Raw genomic sequence first — 22,744 nt, forward strand, 5'->3', positions numbered from 1 at the left:
GCGGGCTCAGTGAAACCCCAGTACATCAGGTGGCTTCCCAGGGCGGGGGGTGTCCAACCCATCACATGTACATTTACCAAGGGCTTTGAATGGATACATCTAAAATAAGTATTTAATTTAGCTCAAACTTTACCTAATTACTCTATTTCAGCACAAGTTGCACTTGTGAAATTTTAGTGTGATTGGTTTCATTTTGATGATGTTAAAATGGGAGTAAAGACAGAGGTGAAAGTAAGCTGGTACTGTCTGATCTGGCGCACTGGTAAGAGCAGATACACAGCCAACTGTACCAGCAGAGGGCAGCTTCCCCAGGGATCTGGCAGCAATTTAAAGGGCCCTGGGCTCCATCCCTTTAAATCACTGATGGAGCCCTGGGGTAGCAGCGGCCGGCAGGAGCCCCTGGGCTCCAGCAGTGATTTAAAGGGCCGCAGCCCCTGGGTAGCACTGGCAGCAGTGGCCAGGAGCCCCGTGCCCTTTAAATCACCGCTGGGCTGCGCTGAAGGGCTGGCTGGGGGAGTCTGAACCCATCCCTGCCACTTCTGGTTGAGCCGCCCTGCATACCAGTATGTCCCTTAAATTACTTTCACCCCTGAGTAAAGATCATAATAAAGTTTACAATAAAAACTCTTCAGCCTCATCTATGGAGAGGCTAGCATTTCTCTACAATCAATATATGATACAAGTGATTTTGTGTGATGATTATACCTTACAAAACATGGTATTGCAACATCTTTCATTGTACATTCCAAGGCCCTTCTCCTAAATACAGTGTCAGTTCTCATAAAAAAGATGCCAGCCAATATGTTATACCATATACTGGTAATGCTAAACATAGATGCATTTAATCAAAACTGCAATTTCATGCTAACCTGATTCAATCTACACTGTGTAGCTGTAAAGTAATCTAACTGTAGCCTTCTGAACAGCAGTTATAGCTGTCTTTGGATCTATACTCTCACTACAGGTTGTGTGTGTGGTGGTGGGAGGGAGAGAATAAAGGACGCAAATGCTCATAACTCTGGTGGAATCTATGCATTCATTAGCATCCTTTGCTTTCTGGGTCAGCAGAATTAAAAGTGATGGGACAAATGAGTTCAGCTTCTTGAGAAGTGATCCCTTCAGTTGACTGAGTAGCCTTAATGGAGTCTAAAAGGCACTTCGCTCAAATTTCCAAATTCAGAAAAACTGTAGCTTTGACACTGAGCTTTGAAAATAGAGAATATCTATTTTTAAAGATGGTAATGGTAGTTAATTCAACCTGCCCTAGATGTAGCCAAGCAGATACTGGACTAGCTTCTAATTTCTCCAACATCTTTAGTGCTGGTCCTTAATACTCATTCTCTCATGGGTCTCCATTTCAGCAAAAGTTTAGTTCACATTCCATCTCTTCTTTCTGCAATACAGCCAATGGGCCCTTCAATCTACCAGACAAAGGTATAACATGATACAATGGCTGGAAGTTGAAGCTAGACAAATTGAGACTGGAAATAAGGCCTAAAATTTTAACAGTGAGGGTATTAGAGAGACAAGGTTGGTGAGGTAATATATTTTATTGGAATTTGTCTAGCTTCAACTTCCAGCGATTAGATTGTGTTATACCTTTGTCTGGTAGTCTTAAGAGCCCATTGGCCGTATTGCAGAATAAAAAGCTGGAAAGTCCAGTAAAAGATATTACCTCACCCACCTTGTCTCTCTAATATCCTGGGATTGACACAGCTACAACTACACTGCATACAACAGTGAGGGTAATTAATCAGGAACAATTTACCAGGGGTTGTGTTGGATTCTCCCTCACTAGCAATTCTTAAATCAACATTTAAAAAAAAATAAAGATATGCTGTAGTTCAAAAGGAATTATTTTGGGGAAGTTCTATGGCCTGTGTTATACAGGTCAGACTAGATGATCACAACAGTCCCTTCTGGCCCCAGAAAGTATGAATCCCATAGAACATCTGTGCTTTTTTACACTCCTTGTAAATTTAGTCCTTTATCTATTTATTTTCATGTTTCTCCATACAATGCCATCTTTGTGTAATTCACTTTTTTTGTTTTTTTGGCACCTGTATCCTATCTTCTTGGTAAATGTTCATGCTTTGTTGTGTGTTATAGTTTGAACCATACCGGAAACAAAGGGTTATATTCAGTCAAGGTTTCTGCCCCAGTATTAGGAAGTCTGATATAGATGCATGCATGGAGGAGAAGGCAAAGTGGCAGTGATGGAGAGTCTGTAATCTCCTCTCTGGTGGCAAAGACAGAGATGTATGGATTAACACACAGGCAGCCTCTGCCTAAGGAGCTTGTACAGAACCCCTATCAAGGATTAAAGCTATTCTTCCTCCCAACAGAAACACCAAGAGTTAACAACAACACTGCCTATCAGCCCCTAAATGTGAATCCCTACTGGGACAAAAGAGAAGGTGCAATTTACACCCCCATATGCTCTCTTCAGCTTCTAAACAAGATTGGGGCTAATTTAATTGAAGGGTAATTATCATGATACTATTTTGTCTTCTGAATGGTTTCCACTCAACCTTGTTTTGTCTTTCTGAATTATATTCTACTCCTTAACTGCTTCTAATTCCTTCCTACCCAAAGTAAACTTTTTTCTTCTTATATATTCTAGGGTGACCAAAAGTCCTGATGTTATTGGGACTGTCCCAATATTAGGGGTTTTATCTTGCATATGCAACCTATTCCCACTCCTTCCCCCATCCCAAGTTTTCACACTTGCTATCTGGTCACCCTAATCTATTCACACTGACCCCCATTTGGTCTTTTGCATATTCATCTAACTTCTGTAATCTATGTGTTCAGCTCTTATCATTGTTGCAGTGCCCTTGAGGTTTTTCCATAGATACCAAGGTCATCTGCAAATCTGAAGAGGATCAAGTTCTGAGAATTAACTTCATCATGCAAGACAGATTCATATTTTTTTTATCTCACCCTTGAGGAATCTTCCTTTCTGTTTAATTGGAAGAGCCAGGAAAATAACACGTGAATCAATAAATCATGCCAAAGAAGCAGTTTTATTTTTAATCTCAGGAAATTCTAGCACTAAACTGCCTTCCTTTATTTCTTTCCATGCTCATGTCAAATTGCTACTTTCTTACCTTGATGCCAATTGCAATAATAAGATGTTTTGGAAGTTCAGGGCTATCAAAGCAATATGGGCACTTCTCCATACGTGCAACAAGCTGATGATGTTGATAGATTGCTTTTCTTCTGTGTCTTTCCTCTTCTTCTCCACTCCGCTCTCCCTTAGCTGCTTTGGAAACAAACATGTCATCCAGTGTGTAGTACTCTCTATCACTTTTTTCTGAAAACTAAAAAGAGACAAAGAAAAAATATATATGTACAAATGAATAGAAAAGAACTAGAATTATGTAGGACATTCTGGTGTTCTTTACTTAACCAGAGAGGAATGGTATCTAGCAACAGCAGTGTTTCCTTTCACATGGCTTTTTCCAGACACATAATTATGAGATGCTTGGGTCAACTGACAGCAATCATATGATACCCATGACAGATAAAGTAGCAAAAATTCAGTTGAATGATATAAACAAGCAGAATACATCATCACATTCTGTTTCAAGATAAACTTCCTTCTGGAATGGCAAATATCTAGTCTAATATCTTGAATTTATATAGCTTAAATTTAAATTGGTATACAAACTTCATCCAGTGCTTTTTGATAATTTTGACCTTTGGAAGCTTTTGTTTAGTATCCATTGTGATTCCCAAATGTACCTAAAATGGGACAAGTGTCCAATACCGTAAATATAAACAGGTTTCTCTACAATTTTTTTTCATGGTAATTTTTTTTTTAAATATCTCATTTTCACAGAACAAATACCATTGAGTTTTACTTGGCATTAACCACCTGTATGTTCTCTGTAATTTTACATCATGCTACATAAATATGATACGGATATTGTTTCTGAAAAAAAAAAATTCTTGGCACCTTTTAAGAATAATTCTTACCACTGGAGTAAAATAGAAAACATGTTTTTCTTATTTATGTGCACTTTCTTTATGCTGAATGAGAGAATACATTCAAACAGATTTTATTAATACTCTCTTTTCCTTCTTCCTTCTACTACCAACAATGCCCATAAAATCATCTGTCCTGAAATACAGGACTCTATTGCTAGCATTCATATTTTGCACATACGCACCTATGCTAATTCTCCTTACCAATTAAACAGTATTTAGCTCACTTATGTAAAAATGTTATCTTCAGTCTCAATTTTTATTCTTCCTTGCAAGCAACTATTGCAAACATGGATTCTCTAGCCTAATTTAACCTAAATAAAAACATACTCTCTCTATTCACAGACATTTTATATACACATTATCTGATTCTAGGTGGAAAAAACAAAGCTTTTAAGTCATCAGGCCATAAACTGTAAAATTGTAGTTGACTCCCCAGTACATAAAACAAAAGCTGTCAAAGTGTTGGATTCCCTGCAGAGTGATATCTAAAAGTTTGTGGTATCTAGGTTTCAGCGTGGTTTCCATAGAAACCACACAGATGCTCCTCTACATTTTTCAAATAAATTACAGCAAAAATCCCTATAATTTGTGTGCACCACATTTAGTACTGATCAGAGTGTGCACTGCACCATCTATACAACTAATTCTACTTATCTTGACAATATACTTACAATATTATATAAAAATATCATTTGCATCATCTTTAGAATTATAATTTTTCTGAAAATAATCTCCCGTTCTTTCTTTTTTTGTGTGTGCAATTAAGAAACTTATTGTGGGATTTCTTTTAAATTCTTAAAATCAAGACCTTCTCTATTAAGGTATTATTTATATTTAAAAAAAATGCTACAATGCTGTGTTAGTCTTTTGTTATTGATTCTGCCATGCCTGCAGAGTGGTGGTATATATTCCTTTCTGACTTCCCATTTACTGCCCTCTGTACCATACAGTGATCCTGATTTAAAAAGTATAATTAGCAAAGATTTGTTATGAATGCATGAAAAATACTTTCTCACAAAACTTTTCATTATGCATTTTTAAAAATGTGATGTACTATTATTATTAAAAGTTCTTCTCTCTCAGATTCCAAGGATTTTATATTCAATAATACATGTTTTTTTAAAAAAAGTGTTCAAAAGAAAGGACTTTACAACACTGAAGATTTATCAGTTATTTCAGAATTTGCCATGGTAAACTAAGTCAATTAATTTCTAAAAGAAGAGATGAAAAATTGAAGAGTGGGGCCAGGTAAAAAAAATCACAATAAAACAAAAAATAAGTATTTTTGGCCACCATCAATAAAAACAGGTGATTTATTGATCTTGCTACAGAAATTTAATAGGAGGAGCTTTCTTGTTAGGTCTCTGTGACCCTAAGAACCTCTTTATGCCAACCAGCAAAGGGCACACTCAATGCGGTATTGTCAGAATATTTAGTCAGTGATGTAAGGTATGCATGTAAACTGGTCATGAATATTATTGCATGATGTATGCATGGGTTGAATACAAAAAATTATGTACTATACTGGAAATATGTACTTAAAACACGTTGTGGAGGCAGCTGATAAACAAGCCTGCCAGGCATCTGGTCTTCAACTGGAACACTCAGTCGAAAAGGGACCCTGGTGGCTCCAGTCAGCACAGCTGACTGAGCTGCTAAAAGTCAGGCTGGCCGCAGCATCAGTGGAGCAGGCAGACAGGCTCCGTGCCTGGCTCCTGGGAAGTGGCCCGCATGTCCCTCCAGCTCCTAGGCAGAGGGACAGCCAGGGGGTGCAGTGCACCGCCCCAGTTTCAGGTGCCAGCCCAAGTGCCGGCTCAGCAGCTCCCACTGGCCAGGAACTATGGCCAATCGGAGCTGCGGGGGCAGTGCCTGTGGGCGGGGGCAGTGCCTGTGGGCGGGGGCAGTGCCTGTGGGCGGGGGCAGTGCACAGTGCCCCCTGGCCGCCCCTCTGCCTAGGGGCCAGCTGGACACGTCACCGCTTCCCGGGAGCCACCTGAGGTCAGCGCCACCCGGAGCTCCCACACAACAACTCCCTGCCCCATCGCCGAACCCCTTCCTGCACCCCAACCTCCTGTCCCAGGCTGGAGCCCCCCCACACACACACACTCTGAACCCCTCAGCACCCCAACCCCCTGCCCAGCACCCCCTCCTGCATCCCAAACCTTTGATTCCAGGCCCCACCCCAGAGCCTGCACACCCAGCCGGAACCCTCACCCCCTCCCTCAGTGAAAATGAGCGAGTGAGTGAGGGTGGGGGAGAACAAGCGACAGGGGGAGAGGGGGGGAGTAAGTGGGGGCGGGACCTCAGATGGGGTGGGGCCTTAGGGAAGGGGCGGGGAAGGGGGTGGGGCAAGGGTATTCAGTTTTCTTAAATTAAGAAGTTGGCAACCCTAAGTCTGCCCTAGACAAAAGCATGTGCATTTACATGCTTGAATCAAGTTAGCAGACAGGTAACAAAACAGCATGGCTTGATTACAAGAAAGGACAGTGAAAGTATATTTGCATTTATGGTAAACAAAGTGATCAAGCTGATCAAGAAAGCAAACTGAGCAGAGGATAAAGAATGGGCTTGGTGCCTGCACCCTCAAGAACAAGCAACAGGGAAAAAGAAAAGGAGGACTTGTGGCACCTTAGAGACTAACAAATTTATTTGAGCATAAGCTTTCGTGAGCTATAGATGCATCCGATGAAGTGAGCTGTAGCTCACAAAAGCTTATGCTCAAATAAATTTGTTAGTCTCTAAGGTGCCACAAGTCCTCCTTTTCTTTTTGCGGATACAGACTAACACGGCTGTTACTCTGCAACAGGGAAAAGGAACTTTATCTGGTTTTACTTTTCAAAGAATATATTTTAAAGGTTTTTGGGATATAAAAGGGAAGAAGGGGGACTCCTTTGTTATGCATCACATAGGGGACAAAGGACTCAGCACCCACCGATTCTGAGAACGGTGGATCCTCCTTCCTAAGGGGCTGGTCGCTTGATGTAAGTCAAAGTTGCTTATGCAAATATTGTATCTTACTGAAGTTAAGCTTTAGTGACTAGAAATTGTTATTTTTGTTTTGTTTGTAATCATAACTTTCTTCTCTTGCTTAATATCACTAAAATCTATGTTCTTTATTAATAAAGATACTTATTTTATTATAAATTCAACTCAGTGCTGTATATTGAGGTATAGTGTGCATCTTCAGCTACACTCACAGGCTGGTATGTGCACTGTCTGTTTAGAGATGGATTTGGTAATTTCTGTGAGTCTGCAATGACAGGGATTGGAATCTGCAGAGACACCACTCTGGCAATCTCGGGTTCACTGAATGTTACCCGCAAGGCAAGTATTAGACTGGCATAGTCTTGAGGAATTTGCTGCCAAGGCAAGGAGGCTGGAGTGTCAGGGAGCTGACACAGTTTAAGCTCCAGCTTTACTGAAGCAGAGGGGTAACACAGTGGATTCCAGTACTGGGCACCCTGAAGAGTGTCACAGTCTCTGACTCTGTATTTAATAAGTGATACTGTACTGCCACAGTATGTTAATCTGCATACTTTTATGCTAAACTTAGGTTGCTTCCAGATACAATTCACTGCAACTTTCACCTTGAATAATTTTAATGATTTCCTGCATTGAAATGGCAAGACCAAGAATATAGAAAGTGCACTGTATAGCACATTTTGGTTTTGAGACTGCTGTATCTTCAGAATCGTAGCAGATTTGTGCATCGTCAGTTCTGCATATAAATGGCACAGAATTCAAGAACAGTAAGAGATTTAATACAACAAATGCCTATCTGTAACAAATAGTGATATATATCAGACTACTAGTGCATCAGGACAGATGTTAATGGGAGGTATTCTGTTCAATGGGCATAATAAATCAGCTTCCAGGGCTGTATGAATCACATCCCTCTCTTTGTTGTCATATTGAAAAGTGACCTTGCAAGAATTTAGAAAAATAAACAAGTTTAGAGATATAACCAAATAACCAGGTAAGAGATTCATCCCATGAATGACTGAAAACATATCTGCCCACTTCCCTTTCTTCTGCACGTATTGAAGTTCTGCCCTTTTATATAAGGTCAGTTCCCCATCAGTGCTGTCATATCCACCAGAGAGCTCTACTGAAGCCCACGTACTGCCCATACAGCTGACTAATCTATATTACTCCACAGAATGCACAATTTTGCAGTTTGCTTGAAGTTATGCTATATCCTATAGGAAATAAAATATAAACAGCTTCCCAAATCTAAGCATCTTATTGGGGGGGGGGGGGAGGAACGACACAATACAGGCTTATTTGGTCGTTAATTTACCAAATGTCCTTTTTGCTTGGAGCACTGTGGCACCTAGATATAAAGTTACATTTTGAGAAATTTCTTGGCAAGCCACCTTAAATGTGTTGTACAAATGACGCTAGTTCAGACCGATCAAATTCCTTGTTCAGGCCACATTTGAGAAGCCTCTTTTTAAAAACAGAGGGTCTTTTACTTAAGAAAGAAAAGCTCTTAAGTCGAAAGGATATTTCTTCTCATAATGAAAAACATTAAGCCAACCATATCAAATATTTTGAACATGGATTCTTAAATATCTTTGTGACTAGCATCTATGGCTAAATAATAAAGATTCAGCAAACTGAAACCTCTGACAGGTTTCAGACTAGCAGCCGTGTTAGTCTGTATCCGCAAAAAGAAAAGGAGGACTTGTGGCACCTTAGAGACAAATAAAGAAATAAATTTGGTATTCTCTAAGGTGCCACAAGTACTCTTTCTTTTTGTGAAACCTCTGAGTGATAGTTCCTCTTGTACTGGCTCTTCTGCAATGGAGTCCTGTCAGCATGAACCACTGATCTATTTACATGAGTTGACTCTACAGTGCATGACTACTTAATTCATTTTCTCTTTCCTTTGAAGACTAAATGTTCTTGGGAATGATCTCTCTGCCTGACATGTTCAGATCTGGCAACTTGTTAATTACAGTAATTGTAATTCTTGACCCAACTGGCAGCCATAGTAATTGAAATACAGTCTTTTGAATATAGCAAAATTTGCAAAGTATCTCCTTAGCTTTCTGGGTCTCTGTTCAGGTAATCTGATGAAAAACACTTAGACCTTATTTTCCAGAGCAGATAAGTAGTTTTCTCCTGCAAAATGGGACCATTAATACTACTTATTCCTTGAATAATTCTTATACTTCTCCCCATATAGTCCTATAGCTTCTGAGCAATATGTTCAGGAGGTAAGCATTTGTATTTCCAAATGATTGGAGACAAATCTTTAGGATGTTTGGTCTCCCTAATACCACTTCAATCTCTCTGGTCACTCGATTACAGACCTAAAAGTCGCAATATTACAACAAAAAGACTTCAAAAACAGACTCCAATGAGAGGATGCTGAATTGGAATTAATTTGCAAACTGGATACAATTAATTTAGGCTTGAATAGAGACTGGGAGTGGATGGGGGTCATTACACAAAGTAAAACTATTTCCCCATGTTTATTCATAGAATCATACAATATCAGGGTTCGAAGGGACCTCAGGAGGTCATCTAGTCAACCCCCTGCTCAAAGCAGGACCAATTCCCAATTTTTGCCCCAGATCCCTAAATGGCCCCCTCAAGGATTGAACTCACAACCCTGGGTTTAGCAGGCCAATGCTCAAACCACTGAGCTATCCCTCCTGCCCAGCCCTGCCACTGTTCCTCAGGCATTCTTGCCAACTGCTGGAAATGGCCCACCTTGATTATCACTACAAAAGGTTTTCTCCCCCCCCCCCCCCCCGCTGGTATTAGCTCATCTTAAGTGAGCACTATCCTTACAGTGTGTATGGTAACACCCATTGTTTCACGTTCTCTGTGTATAGAAATCTCCCCACTGTATTTTCCACTGAATGCATCTGATGAAGTGAGCTGTAGCTCACGAAAGCTTATGCTCAAATAAATTTGTTAGTCTCTAAGGTGCCACAAGTCCTCCTTTTCTTTTTGCTAATACCAGTTTATTTTCCAAAAACACATATGACTTTTTCCATATACTTTCTTGCACAACAAAATTTACTGTTTAAAAATGCTCTCTTGCTCCATTTTACTACATTACTGTAGATCTATATTTATAAAAGGGGAGAAGATTCCTGGGGCCTGAAAACAATTTTTTAAGAAAAATGGTTTTGGTGTCAAAACCAAGTTTCTGTGTTCCCATCATTGAAGGGTATGGGAGAAAACAGAACTCACACTAAGGGAATAAATGTTTATTTTGTTGCCTATTGTCCCATACACCTTAGGTTTCCATGGAATTTTGCAGACAATTAAAAGGCCTATTTTTTCCTACAAAATGTTGAATTCTAGTTTGCTAAAAATTAGAAATCTAACCTGCCTGCCCCAAAAAAATGAGGAAATAAACCACTAGTTTCAAAACTATCTGGCAACCAATCCAACAACATGCAAATAAGAGTCCCAAGCATGTTCCATGTGGGAGCTCCACTGTTCTCTTTAATTACTCCTTAAAACTGACAAAAAATAGGTAGTAAAAAGTGATCAAGGGGCAAGCACAAAAGAAAAAAAAGTGGCTGGCACTTGGAAGATGGCTTAATCACACACAGAGAACCTAAGTTAAAACAAAAGGAGAACAGGATAAAAGGAGTACCACCTCCAATAGAATTTAAGAAAGGACCATGCAAAAGGCTAAGTTAAAAAAGTTGGCACCTCAAACTGCTACAAGTTACACGGGTTTCTTATGACCCTCTAGTTGCCATTATGTTGGTGGGGACTGATGAACATTCTGGTCTCTCAGCACAATATGGATTGCTGGCAGGGATGATGAAGCACCAGTATACCCAGCTGTACCGTACACATGATTTCCTCACACCTGAAGAATACTCATCTATTGGCTTAGGGCAGTTGTAAGGTTCCCTTGATGCTGGTACAGCAGCACAAAGGCGACTTAGCAGGACTGAGAATCTGGCCTATTATGCATAGAATGAAACAGCAAGTTAACAGATGAGAGACCAACTTAATAGATGAGAAGTAAATATTCTATTCAGGTGAAATACTACCCATCCCTCCAATACCAGAAAAGTTTGGAAAATAATCTCCCCCTTTCAATTTCATAAGTTAAAAATGTCATTTTCCATCCACAACATGGAATACACAAGTATAGAGTTCCTATATCTACAAAATTAACAAGAAAGCTTTATAGTGAAAAAATGTACCCTACTTTTTTCTTCATATACACATTTTCTTCAAGCATTGTACACTGAACTTATCCTTTCTCCATACTTTTTTGTTGCTTCCACATGAGACTTCTTTAAGTTTGCTTATAGGTTTCCCAATTTGTATTGCATCACTGTCAAACTTCATCTGTCTATTGTTTAATAGCCATTTTGAAGTACTAAAAAGAACCCAGCTGTCTAGTGAAAAACTTGGCCAAATAGAAAAAGCCCCATCCACCATCTTTAGTGTTAGCAAATAGTGAACACTGAGCCAATCAGCGAGACAACTGAATTTTTTTTTCCCCGTATGGACAGCAGAATACCTTTCACAAGCACTGGAAGACCAGAGTCATCCAGCTAATGGGCATTCTTTCATAAACTCAAGGTAGACTGGCTTCTTGATTCAGTCCATGAACACTCACCTAAACACAAGGCATTCTCCACATGAAAAGAAATCTTAAACTATTCTTGTTTAAATGGAAACATGCAGCAACAACTTACTTTGGGGATAAGATTAAAATACTTAGGTTCAACTATAGATTGTTAAATATACTACCTGAATTTCTGCAAACGGGAGTCTAAATGGCCAAAACAGGAACAAAACCAAATTATCAAATTTGAGCTGAGGGCTAGATGACTCGAGAAATTGGTGCCAGGTATCTATAGATACGGCTCAAATAAATCTGGAGCAATTTAATATTGTCACTTGTTCAAGTCTAGCCCAGACTAAAAAATCCTGTCATCTGTTAAATTGGTTTATGGTCTCAGTCCAGTTCCCATAGCCTAGCGACTGTAGACAAAAAACACATCCACAGCTGCAAGCGGAAAGATTGGGCATAAAGACTAAACTCCCCACTTCAAGTTAGAGGCAAACCTATAGAATATGGGAGACATACAGGTTGGGGAAGCATGAGAAATTATACACCTGTACTAGTTCTGTGGATACAGCTGTTCACCTCCTGGCTGAAAATATAGTGTTTTTCACATGCACTAAATTCATTAAAAGTGTATTGAACATGAGCAAATTTAATGTAATTTCCCATACACCAGTTAACATCCTCATATATGCAGAACTGTTTATTATTATCACTATAACTATATTGCTCCATTAACCTGAAACTCTATTATTTCTGGACACCTAGACCTTCACTTATATCTTTTTTTCCATGTCCCACTCCCACGTTTTCTAACTATTCTCCAAACCCATCTGTTGATATGATTAGCAAATTTTAACTTGAGTAATTACATTCTGCGTGTTTACACTTCCCCATACTCTCACTGGATAGGATATTTTTTATTTCCTGTTCTTAACCATTGTATAATTTTGCTGTCTGATACTGAACAGTTGCAGCATTTCACCCGAAAAGTGACAGAATTTCAGGGATAGATGGAGTAATCCTTGTATACAGTTTGTACACAGTTGCAGTCTGTGTTGCACTCTGGAATGAACAACTTTGGCATAATCATAGAATCACAGAAATTCAGGGCTAGAAGGGAACTCAAGAAGTCATCATGTCCAGTCCCTCCATCCTGAGGTAGGACCAAGTATAACTAGACCACCCCTGACAAGCTTTTGCCTAACTTGTTCTTAAAAACCTCCAATGACAGGGTATCAACAACCTTCCTTGGAAGCCTATTCCAGAACTTAACTAACTTTATATAGTTAGAAAGTTTTTCCTAATATTTAACTTAAATATCCCTTGCTGTAGATTAAGACCATTACTTCTTGTCCTACCTTCAATGGACATGGAGATCAATTTATCACAGTCCTCTTTAACAGCCCTTAACATACTTGAAGACTTATCAGGTCTCCTCCCACCCCTTGATCTTGTTTGTTAAAGACTAAACATGTCTAGTTTTTTTAACTTTTTCTCATAGGTCAGGTTTTCTAAGACTTTTATCATTTTTGTTGCTCTCCTCTGGATCCTCTCCACATCTTTCTTAAAGGGGTGACAACCAAAACTGGATGCAATATTCAAGCTGATACCTCACCAGTGTTCAGTAGAGCAGGACAGTTACCTCCCCTAATTTTATATACAACTCTCCTCTGAGTACACCCCAGAATGATATTAGCCTTCTTTGCAACCGCATCTGTCAAGGTTCCTCCCCCACTCTGAACGCTAGGGTACAGATGTGGGGACCTGCATGAAAAACCTCCTAAGCTTAACTTTACCAGCTTAGGTCAAAACTTCCCCAAGGTACAAAATATTCCACCCTTTGTCCTTGGATTGGCCGCTACCACCACCAAACAAATACTGGTTACTGGGGAAGAGCTGTTTGGAAACGTCTTTCCCCCGAAAATACTTCCCAAAACCTTGCACCCCACTTCCTGGACAAGGTTTGGTAAAAAGTCTCACCAATTTGCATAGGTGACCACAGACCCAAACCCTTGGATCTGAGAACAATGAAAAAGCATTCAGTTTTCTTACAAGAAGACTTTTAATAGAAATAGAAGTAAATAGAAATAAAGAAATCACCTCTGTAAAATCAGGATGGTAGATACCTTACAGGGTAATTAGATTCAAAACATAGAGAATCCCTCTAGGCAAAACCTTAAGTTACAAAAAAGATACACAGACAGAAATAGTTATTCTATTCAGCACAGTTCTTTTCTCAGCCATTTAAAGAAATCATAATCTAACACATGCCTAGCTAGATTACTTACTAAAAGTTCTAAGACTCCATTCCTGGTCTATCCCTGGCAGAAACAGCATATAGACAGACACACAGACCCTTTGTTTCTCTCCCTCCTCCCAGCTTTTGAAAGTATCTTGTCTCCTCATTGGTCATTTTGGTCAGGTGCCAGCGAGGTTACCTTTAGCTTCTTAACCCTTTACAGGTGAGAGGAGCTTTCCCCTGGCCAGGAGGGATTTCAAAGGGGTTTACCCTTCCCTTTATATTTATGACAGCATCACATGGTTGACTCATTCAGTTTGTGATCCATTATACCCCCAGATTATTTTCTGCAGTATTACTGCCAAAGTAGTTATTCCCCATTTTATAGTTGTGTATTTGATTTTTCCTTCCTAAGTGTAGTACTTTGCACTTGTCTTCATTAAATTTCATCTTATTGATTTCGAACCAATCTTCCAATTTGTCAAGAGCATTTTGATTTGCAATCCTGACCTCCAAAGTGCTTGCAAGCCCTCTGATGTTGGTGTGACCCACAAATGTGGTAACATACTCTCCACTCCATTATCCCCTTGAGTTTGGGGCTTTTGTTCTATTACTGGGTGGGCAAAGGAGAGCTTGAGATGGCTGGGTCTTATTTTATCTATTTACATATATTGAGCATATAGTTTTTAGTAATAAGTATATGACGAAAGACAACTTAATTTTTCTCCCTAGTGACTAGTGATTGCAGCAGGAACAACAATTTCAGGGATAGATGAGCCTAAAGTGAACACTGAGACAGGCTGCCAGATTCTAGAACCCTCCACAGTGAGGCAGGGCTACTCCACCATTTCTTCTTGGCTCCCAGACCAGGCAAGTCTTATTAACTCCAACTCAGGATGACAGAAGTTAGAGATTCTCTAAGATAACATGTGCTAGCAATAGATACAGGAGATCTTGCAGGAAAAAATCCATAGGAACAGTGAGCTCAGAAGAAAATTTAGGCTAATTCTTAAGGTTTGCCATTTTAAGTAAAGAATAAAGGAACACCCCTCCAGAAATGGGCTGAAGTTTGAAAACTAAAATAGTATGTTGTATTGAGATGGGAGTAGGGACTCAAACTATTACATCTAAACACATATAGTAAAGGGATCAGGGAGACAACCATTGTCCCTGAACATCTTATAGAAACATAACTTTTTGTGGTGGAAAAAAAATGCCATTTTACCCTCTCAAGGTTTCTACCAATTCCCTTTTTGTGGTCATTTCGTGGGATGCAAGCAATTGGATATGACACCACCATTAATATTTAAATAAGACTTTTCATTTCTAGAACATCTCCATATCTCAACACTTTAATTGTCTGACTTAGGTAAGTCACTTAATGTAACAGAGTGAGCAAAAGAACTCAAAGTACAAGACTGGAAGTCTGGTGATCATACTATGTACTTTCCTCAGCTACTGATGTATTAATGCAGCCAAGGTATATTTTCACCTATCTAGTGCTAGCTGTACCAATATGAATCTCCAACTCTGCACTTTTAGCTGTGTGTTAATTAAAGTAAACTTGGGAGAGTCCCTACTGCACCTGTTCTCAATAAAAAAATATACAGATCAAATGCTAAGACAAATCAGTTACATAATTGATTACCCGCAGGGGAAATTCTGGTGAGGACATTCTAAGAAGAATCTAATGAACTGCATACTCTACAACACTTTACTGTCATTTTAGTACAAATCAAGAATCTGAGCTCTTTAAATATATCAAATACAACTCAAAGGGAGAGACCAGGACATTCCATTCTTCAAAGAAGGCAACTAGTACAGTGGAATCACAGGTGAAGAGTGCTCAATCTCCGATTTCAGAACATGAAGTCAAACCCACGTGATGCAAAAATCAGGCAGCTGCAGACTAGAGTAGACCATAAAAAAATAAAAACACAGAACAACAATTTCCTGCTGAAACCAACTGATGGGGTCCTAATAATAAAAATAGAAAGCAGAACAGAAATCAAATGCCAAATCAATCTAGTCAGTGTTTCCTTCTACTCCAAAAGATTTCATGATCCACCGTGAAGTTACAGATAGATCCAACAGATAGATCCAACACCACAAATATTGAAAGGGACTATTCTTTGAATATTGTCACAATGTTACCAAGTTTAAAACTTTACCACCATTTTTCAAATATTCTTGTGGTGGAATTCGATATGGAACTTCTCTGCTACTAGCCTCCATAGAAGAGAGAATTTAGAAATGAAAAATATTAGAAATTGGGTAATCATCTGGCAACAAGTTTTCCTTGTGTTTGTTGTTTTAAGTAGCAAGGAGAATGCCTAATTTTAATATATGTTCTCTTCAAAATAGCTAATAATAATACTTTTTTTTTTTAATTTTCAAAGCACTATACAAACTCTAATTAATAGATCCTGTTAAACACGTCCCACATTTCAGACAAAATAAACAAGTCCGCCAAGAATTCTATCTAGCGATGAAGTAAACAATCTGGTCAACCTAACTAGATCAAACGTCTCAGCTCTGGATCAAGTACTGTGGATGATGAGACTTCTGGAAAATAGAACAAAAAGCTCATCTAAAGAAGTGATCAGCTTAATGAAAAAACCTGACTGCATGAAGGGAGACCAAAACACGAGTAACATGAGACCGCTCAATTTCAAGAGAATACAGCATGGTCAGAAAGAGCCAATGGTGCTAACATTATTCAGCTATTTTACTACAGTAACTCCTCACTTAACGTTGTAGTTGTTCCTGAAAAATGCAACTTAAAGTGAAACGATGTTAAGCGACTCCAATTTCCCCATAAGAATGAATGTAAGGGGGGGGGGGTTAGGTTCCAGGGATTTTTTTTTTGCCATACAGTGCAGTACTGCACTATAGTTGGGAGGTGCCCCCGCCTTACCCCACACAGGCACCGCCCACTGGCACTGGAGTCAATGAGGCAGGCAAGGAGGCTGAAGGTGTTGTAGGCTAGGAGAAGCATGTTGCACAGCAGCAGTGGCAGCTTCCCCTACTCTGCAAGCACCAGGGGTGGGGGGGAGGGCTCAACCCTTGGCCCGCCCACTCCACTCCTTCCCCCAAACCCCCACCCTTAACCCACCTCTTCTTCCCCCCCTTTACTCTGCAAGCCGAGTCCTCGCTCCTCCCCCCTCCCTCCTGAAAGCCGCAAGCCAGCTGATTGCTGCGGGCAGCAGGTGGGGGGAGGAGGGGGAAGGCGCTGATCCACGGGGTCTGCCAGTGGGCGGGAAGCGCTGTGGAGGGGGGCATAGGGGAGCTGATGGGGGGCTGCCAGCTGTGGACAAAGCAGGCAGCCAAACAACATTATAGCAAAGCATTGCACAACTTGAAATGGAGCATGTTCTGTAATTGACCAGGGACGTAAGATTGAAACAACATTAAGTGAGAGGACATTAAGTGAGGAGTTACTGTACTGATTAACCATATCGGAAGAACCAAAGCAAAATCCTTATATGATGATGATCCAATCAGACAAACTTAGATCTGAACTTGAAACAAAATCCAATATATGACATTTAATAGATGCCACTAAAAAAGCAGAATGGCTGAAATTCAGAAGACTGAAATAATAAATTATAAATGCAACAATGAAAAAAGGTGGAAAGATCATCTAGCCAGATGTTGGAATAACTCAAGATAATCGGTGAGAAAAATTCCAAGATACTGTGAACATTTTCCAGAAATCGAAGTATGGTGTGCCATTGTTGCCAAAGCGGCCAATGGCATTTTGGGATGTATATGTAGGGGCATTGCCAGCAGATCGAGGGACGTGATCATTCCCCTCTATTCGACATTGGTGAGGCCTCATCTGGAGTACTGTGTCCAGTTTTGAGCCCGACACTACAAGAAGGATGTGGAAAAATTGGAAAACGTCCAGCGGAGGACAACAAAAATGATTAGGGGACTAGGACACATGACTTATGAGGAGAGGCTGAGGTAACCCACTAACCTGCCTTTGTCCTACAATCACAGAGGTGTTAGCTCCCACTTTCAACTTGAATTGTCACTTGCAACATTTTAACTCCTTATGCTTAACAATCTATTCCAGCTTGTATTTATCTGAGAGTCTGAGTACCTTTCTCAGACCTGAAGAAGCCTGCCTCTTTCACCAACAGAAATTGGTCCAACTAAATATATTACCTTACCGACTTTGTCAACAATTTTATTAGACACATTATAAACTTCCATATTAAAATTTACTGTTTTGCATAGACAAGGAGGAGGAATATGGAGTATGTTAAAGAAACTGATCAATGATTTATAAAATAATCTGTTACTGGGACATAACATGAATGACCACAACAGCTTCAAAAATTATGTGACTGTGTATATATTCTCTTTCCTTTCACTGTGAAGCCGCAAGCTGTATTCCTAGTAGCATAGTGTGCTGTGTGAGACTGTAATTAGCAGTAATAACCAGTAAGTACTGCTGGCTTCTCTAAGACCCAGAGGAAACCCAGAATGTTTTTTTAAATACTCCTCCAAGGAAAAAAATGCCCACTATCCTCTTGTACTAAAAGGAAAAGAGGCAGGAAGAAACCAGCCTTGTAATGTGCATTCTGCAATTGATTTTTCCCAGTTTTAGTTTGGGGTTTGATATTTGTTATGACGATGAGAAGGAGGATGCCAGCATGGAACTCAAGAGACCTGGGTTAAATTGCCTGCTCTGCAACAGACTTTCTGTGTGACCTATGTTAAATCATTTAGTCCTGGGCTACACCTAAAATTTATATTGGCATAGATATGTTCAGTCAGAGGTGTGAAAAAACCACATCACATAGCCATTCCAGCATGCCCAGCATAAACACAGCTGTGCCGACAGAAGAGGGTTTGTTTCTGCATAGCTAATGTCGTTCAGGGAAGCGGTGTTCCTACACCAGCAGAACTGCTCCTCCATCAACACATGCTGTATCTATATTCGGAGGCTGTGCCAACACACCTATATTAGCACAGGTACAGTTTTCACGGCCTTAATCTCTGTGCTTCAGTTCTCTCTCACGGAGGGGTGTTGAGAGGATAAACACTAGAGCTGGTGAGGAATTTTTCATCAGGGGCATTTTCCACTTCGAGGATAATAGAGCTGAAGAGAGAAAGCTATTCAAAAGCTGATGCAAGTGTGTATCTTGGATACTTCATGGCCCCATTATCATAGTATCTGAGTGTTTCACAATCTTTAATGTATTTTTTACAGGGGTCTGGAAAATAGAAATATGCTACTGTGAAAAATTTAGTGTTTTTGAAAAATGTTTTGAGAGAAGGTGTTTCCAGAAAAATTCTGTTTACAAAATGGAATTTTTCAGCTTTCTCGCTGCCTGCCAGGAAGGCTCTTGCGAGTTTCACAGTCAGGCAGCCAAAAGAGCTGAGATACTTGGCCTCTCTGGCCCCAGAGCAGTGAGGAGGCTGAGTATCCCAGCTCTTTGCTTCTCTGGTTGTGGAGCTGCAGAAGAAGGTTGAAAGCCAGGTAGGCAAAGAGTCAGGGTGCTGAGCCTTGAGGAAGCTGAAATTGAGAAGGCCCTTCCAACTGGCTAATTGGGAAGCAGTCATCTCAATTTTACTGATGAATTTTTTTTATATATATATAATTTTTTTTGCAAAATTGATATTTCCCTATGAGAAAATTTTGACTTTGCAAAATGGGCATTGAACTCAATGATCTAGCCAGTTTTCCATCCACCTTATAGTTCATTCATCCAATCCATACTTCAACTTGCTAGCAAGACGACTGTGAGAGACCATGTCAAAAGCTTTACTAAAATCTAGATATATCATGTCCACCACTTTCCCCAAAGCCAAAGAGCCAGTTATTTCATCATAGAAGGCAATCAGGTTGGTCAGGCGTGACTTGCTCTTGGTGAATCCATGTTGACTGTTCTTGATCACCTTCCTCTCCTCCAAGTACTTCAAAATGGATTCTTTGAGGACTTGCTCCATGATTTTTCCAGGGACTAAGGTGAGGCTGACCCATCTGTAGTTCCCCAGATTCTCCTTCTTCCCTTTTTTAAAGACGAGCACTATATTTGCCTTTTTCCAAAAGTCCAGGACCCTCTCCCAATAGCCATGAGTTTTCAAAGATAATGGCCAATGGCTCTGCAATCACATCAGCCAACTCCCTCAGCACCCTTGAATGTATTAGATCTGACCCATGGACTTGAGCATGTCCAGCTTTTGTAAATAGTCCTTAACCTGTTCTTTTACCACTGAGGGCTGCTTACCTCCTCTCCCCATACTGTGTTGCCCTGTGTAGCAGAGTGGGAGCTGACCTTGTCTGTGAAGACTGAGGCAAAAAAGCATTGAGTACTTCAGCTTTTTCCACATCATCTGTCACTAGTGCCTCCCCCATTCAGTAAGGGTCCCACACTTTCTCTGACCACCTTGTTGCTAACATACCTGTAGAAACCCTTCGCTACCCTTCACATCCCTTGCTAGCTGCAACTCCAGTTGTGCTTTGGCCTTCCCGATTATACCCCCTGCATGCTTGAGCAATATTTTTATACTCCTCCCTAGTCATCTGTCCAAGTTTCCACTTTTTGTAAGCTTCCTTTTTGTGTTTAAGCTCACAGAAGATTTCTCTGTTAAGCCAAGCTGATCGCCTGCCATATTTGCATGCACATCGGGATGGTTTGTTCCTGCGCCCTCAATAAGGCTTCTTTAAAATACAGCCAGCTCTCCTGGACTCCTTTCCCCCTCATATTAGCCTCCCAGCAGATCCTGCCTATCAGTTTCCTGAGGGAGTCAAAGTCTACTTTTCTGAAGTCCAGGGTCCGTATTCTGCTGCTCTCCTTTCTTCCTTTTGTCAGGATCTTGAACTCGACCATCTCATGGTCACTGCTGCCCAGGTTGCCACCCAATTCTACTTGCCCTACCAATTCTTCCTTGTTTGTGATCAGCAGGTCAAGAGGAGCACAGCCCCTAGTTGGTTCCTCCAGCACTTGCACCGGGAAGTTGTCCCCAACAGTCTCCATAAACTTCCTGGGTTGTCTGTGCACTGCTGTATTGTTCTCCAAGCAGATGTAAAGGTGATTGAAATCCCCCAATCTTTATTACTGAGGACGATATGTGAGAAGGAAAGAATCCAGCATAATATAAACTGATAAAGTCTATTTACACCTGCAATATAACTTTGTGAAGATGGACAAAAAGGACATTTCAGTATTATCATATCCTTTCCGACCTAAGCAGGTCTAAGACAATATAAGTATTACTTCTTCTTGGGTTATTGAGATGTTGTTTCTTTATGATGAGAAAATGAGGACCAGTGGTATGGATGGTGTCTCTCAGAGAGGCAATCCTAGATCTGTGCTACAAACACTTTGCGGCACAACTTTGTTTCATGCTCCTGTCAACACATACATTTAGATGGCCAGAAGTGCATAAATCAGTCTAATACTATATTGATTCAGTTTTTCCACTGCTATAGAGACCACCTAGTGTTACAAACTGCTGACAGTCTGTATATTCATACTGATCTGCTGTATTTATTATGTCCCTTATCCCTCTGACACTAGCATGCTCTTTGAGCGCAGCCTTTGGAAAGGGAGCAGTATTAAAATAGTGTGTCAGGATTATACTGAAAATAAGTCCCACTAGACAGGATTCTGCTCCAAAAGTAGACTATTAATGTCATACATCTGACATATACATAGAAGAATTCTCTTTTTGATTTGAAAATTACCTCTGTATATTTTGGCGCAAAGAAAGAAAATCTAATTAAATATAATAAAAATGTAATGAAATAAAACTGCATTTTTCTATTAAGCTCACTTCCAGTTTTTTGTAAATATAATTTTTATCTTTTGTCTCAATGTTTTGCAGACGCCTACTGAGCCTTAGTTTTTCCTGTTCGATCACTAGTGAAATCAAATTTCAAGTTTATTCCATATCATTTAATAAAAGTGCAGTTCTGCTATGAAAATCTGAGAGAAAGGTCTATAAATTATATAAAATGTATCTATTTGATTTTAAATTGCCATAGCAACACTTACATCTTCAATGTTAAATGTCAGTTTATATTTATGGAATATTGTACTCATAATATATTTTGGGAAACTGCAACAAAAACCACCACACTTTTATTTTAGAATACGAGTCTGAGTGACATGACTACATCTCCAACATATTTAAATTTAGTTAGCATTTAGCACCTACTGTTTACGTCAAATCACTTCAGAAAAGTCTTCTGTTCTCAATCAAACAACATTTGCCTAAATCAAATAATTAATACTGCACTTACAAGGTTTAATTATGTTAATCACCTTATTACTAGTCCAAGTCGCACTATGACCACTGACACCTACGGTTGCAGGCTGTAATACATAGGTATATGCAATTTGTGCCATCAGACTCTGCTCATTGAAATAAATACAGCTAAAATTGTAAAATAATAATTACATCAGATAGATAGTATTTAAAATTGTAATATATTTGAACAACATCCGGCACAACGATGCCCCAATCCTGGTTAGGGCCTGTCAGTGTTACTGAAATGCAACCTAGAAACAAACTTAGGACTACTTTAGTGTTCTATTGCTTGAGTTTTAATGCTTTAATAATCAGAATATTCTTAGATAGGCACCCCATCAAACCTTTAAGTTTGCTTAGATTTCTCATCGTATTTTTTAAAATGGAAAATTATGTATTTTCTTATAATTAGCCATTAAGAGTTAAGTGGCACGGCAGTACTCAGGGAAGTCAGCAATCATAAAATATTTTCAATTAACAAAACATACACACATCTTTTAACCTCAAAATTCTGCTTTTAAATGTGGAACTTTGAATTCTCTGCACATTCTAGCTGCCTCTGGGCATAATTATAGTACACACAACAACAACGTTGTATAGGACTTCAATTACACTTTGATGTAATTCAGAATATTTCTGATGTTGACCTGGCAATTTAACATGGACTGCATCTATGT

The 22,744-nt window shown here is 39.7% G+C and overlaps 1 protein-coding gene across 3 annotated transcripts in view; it reads right to left on the bottom strand.

The window, feature by feature from the left end:
• CWF19L2 (CWF19 like cell cycle control factor 2) overlaps positions 1-22,744 on the bottom strand; it is a 162,009-nt gene that overhangs the window by 34,574 nt on the left and 104,691 nt on the right. For all 3 annotated transcript variants that reach the window (XM_073338733.1, XM_073338742.1, XM_073338749.1), the window contains one exon: positions 3,111-3,323. In XM_073338733.1, the coding sequence (XP_073194834.1) occupies positions 3,111-3,323 (213 nt within the window). The remainder of the gene's footprint in view (positions 1-3,110; positions 3,324-22,744) is intronic.

This window comes from Lepidochelys kempii, chromosome 1, assembly GCF_965140265.1.
Source record: "Lepidochelys kempii isolate rLepKem1 chromosome 1, rLepKem1.hap2, whole genome shotgun sequence".
Lineage (NCBI taxonomy): Eukaryota > Metazoa > Chordata > Testudines > Cheloniidae > Lepidochelys > Lepidochelys kempii.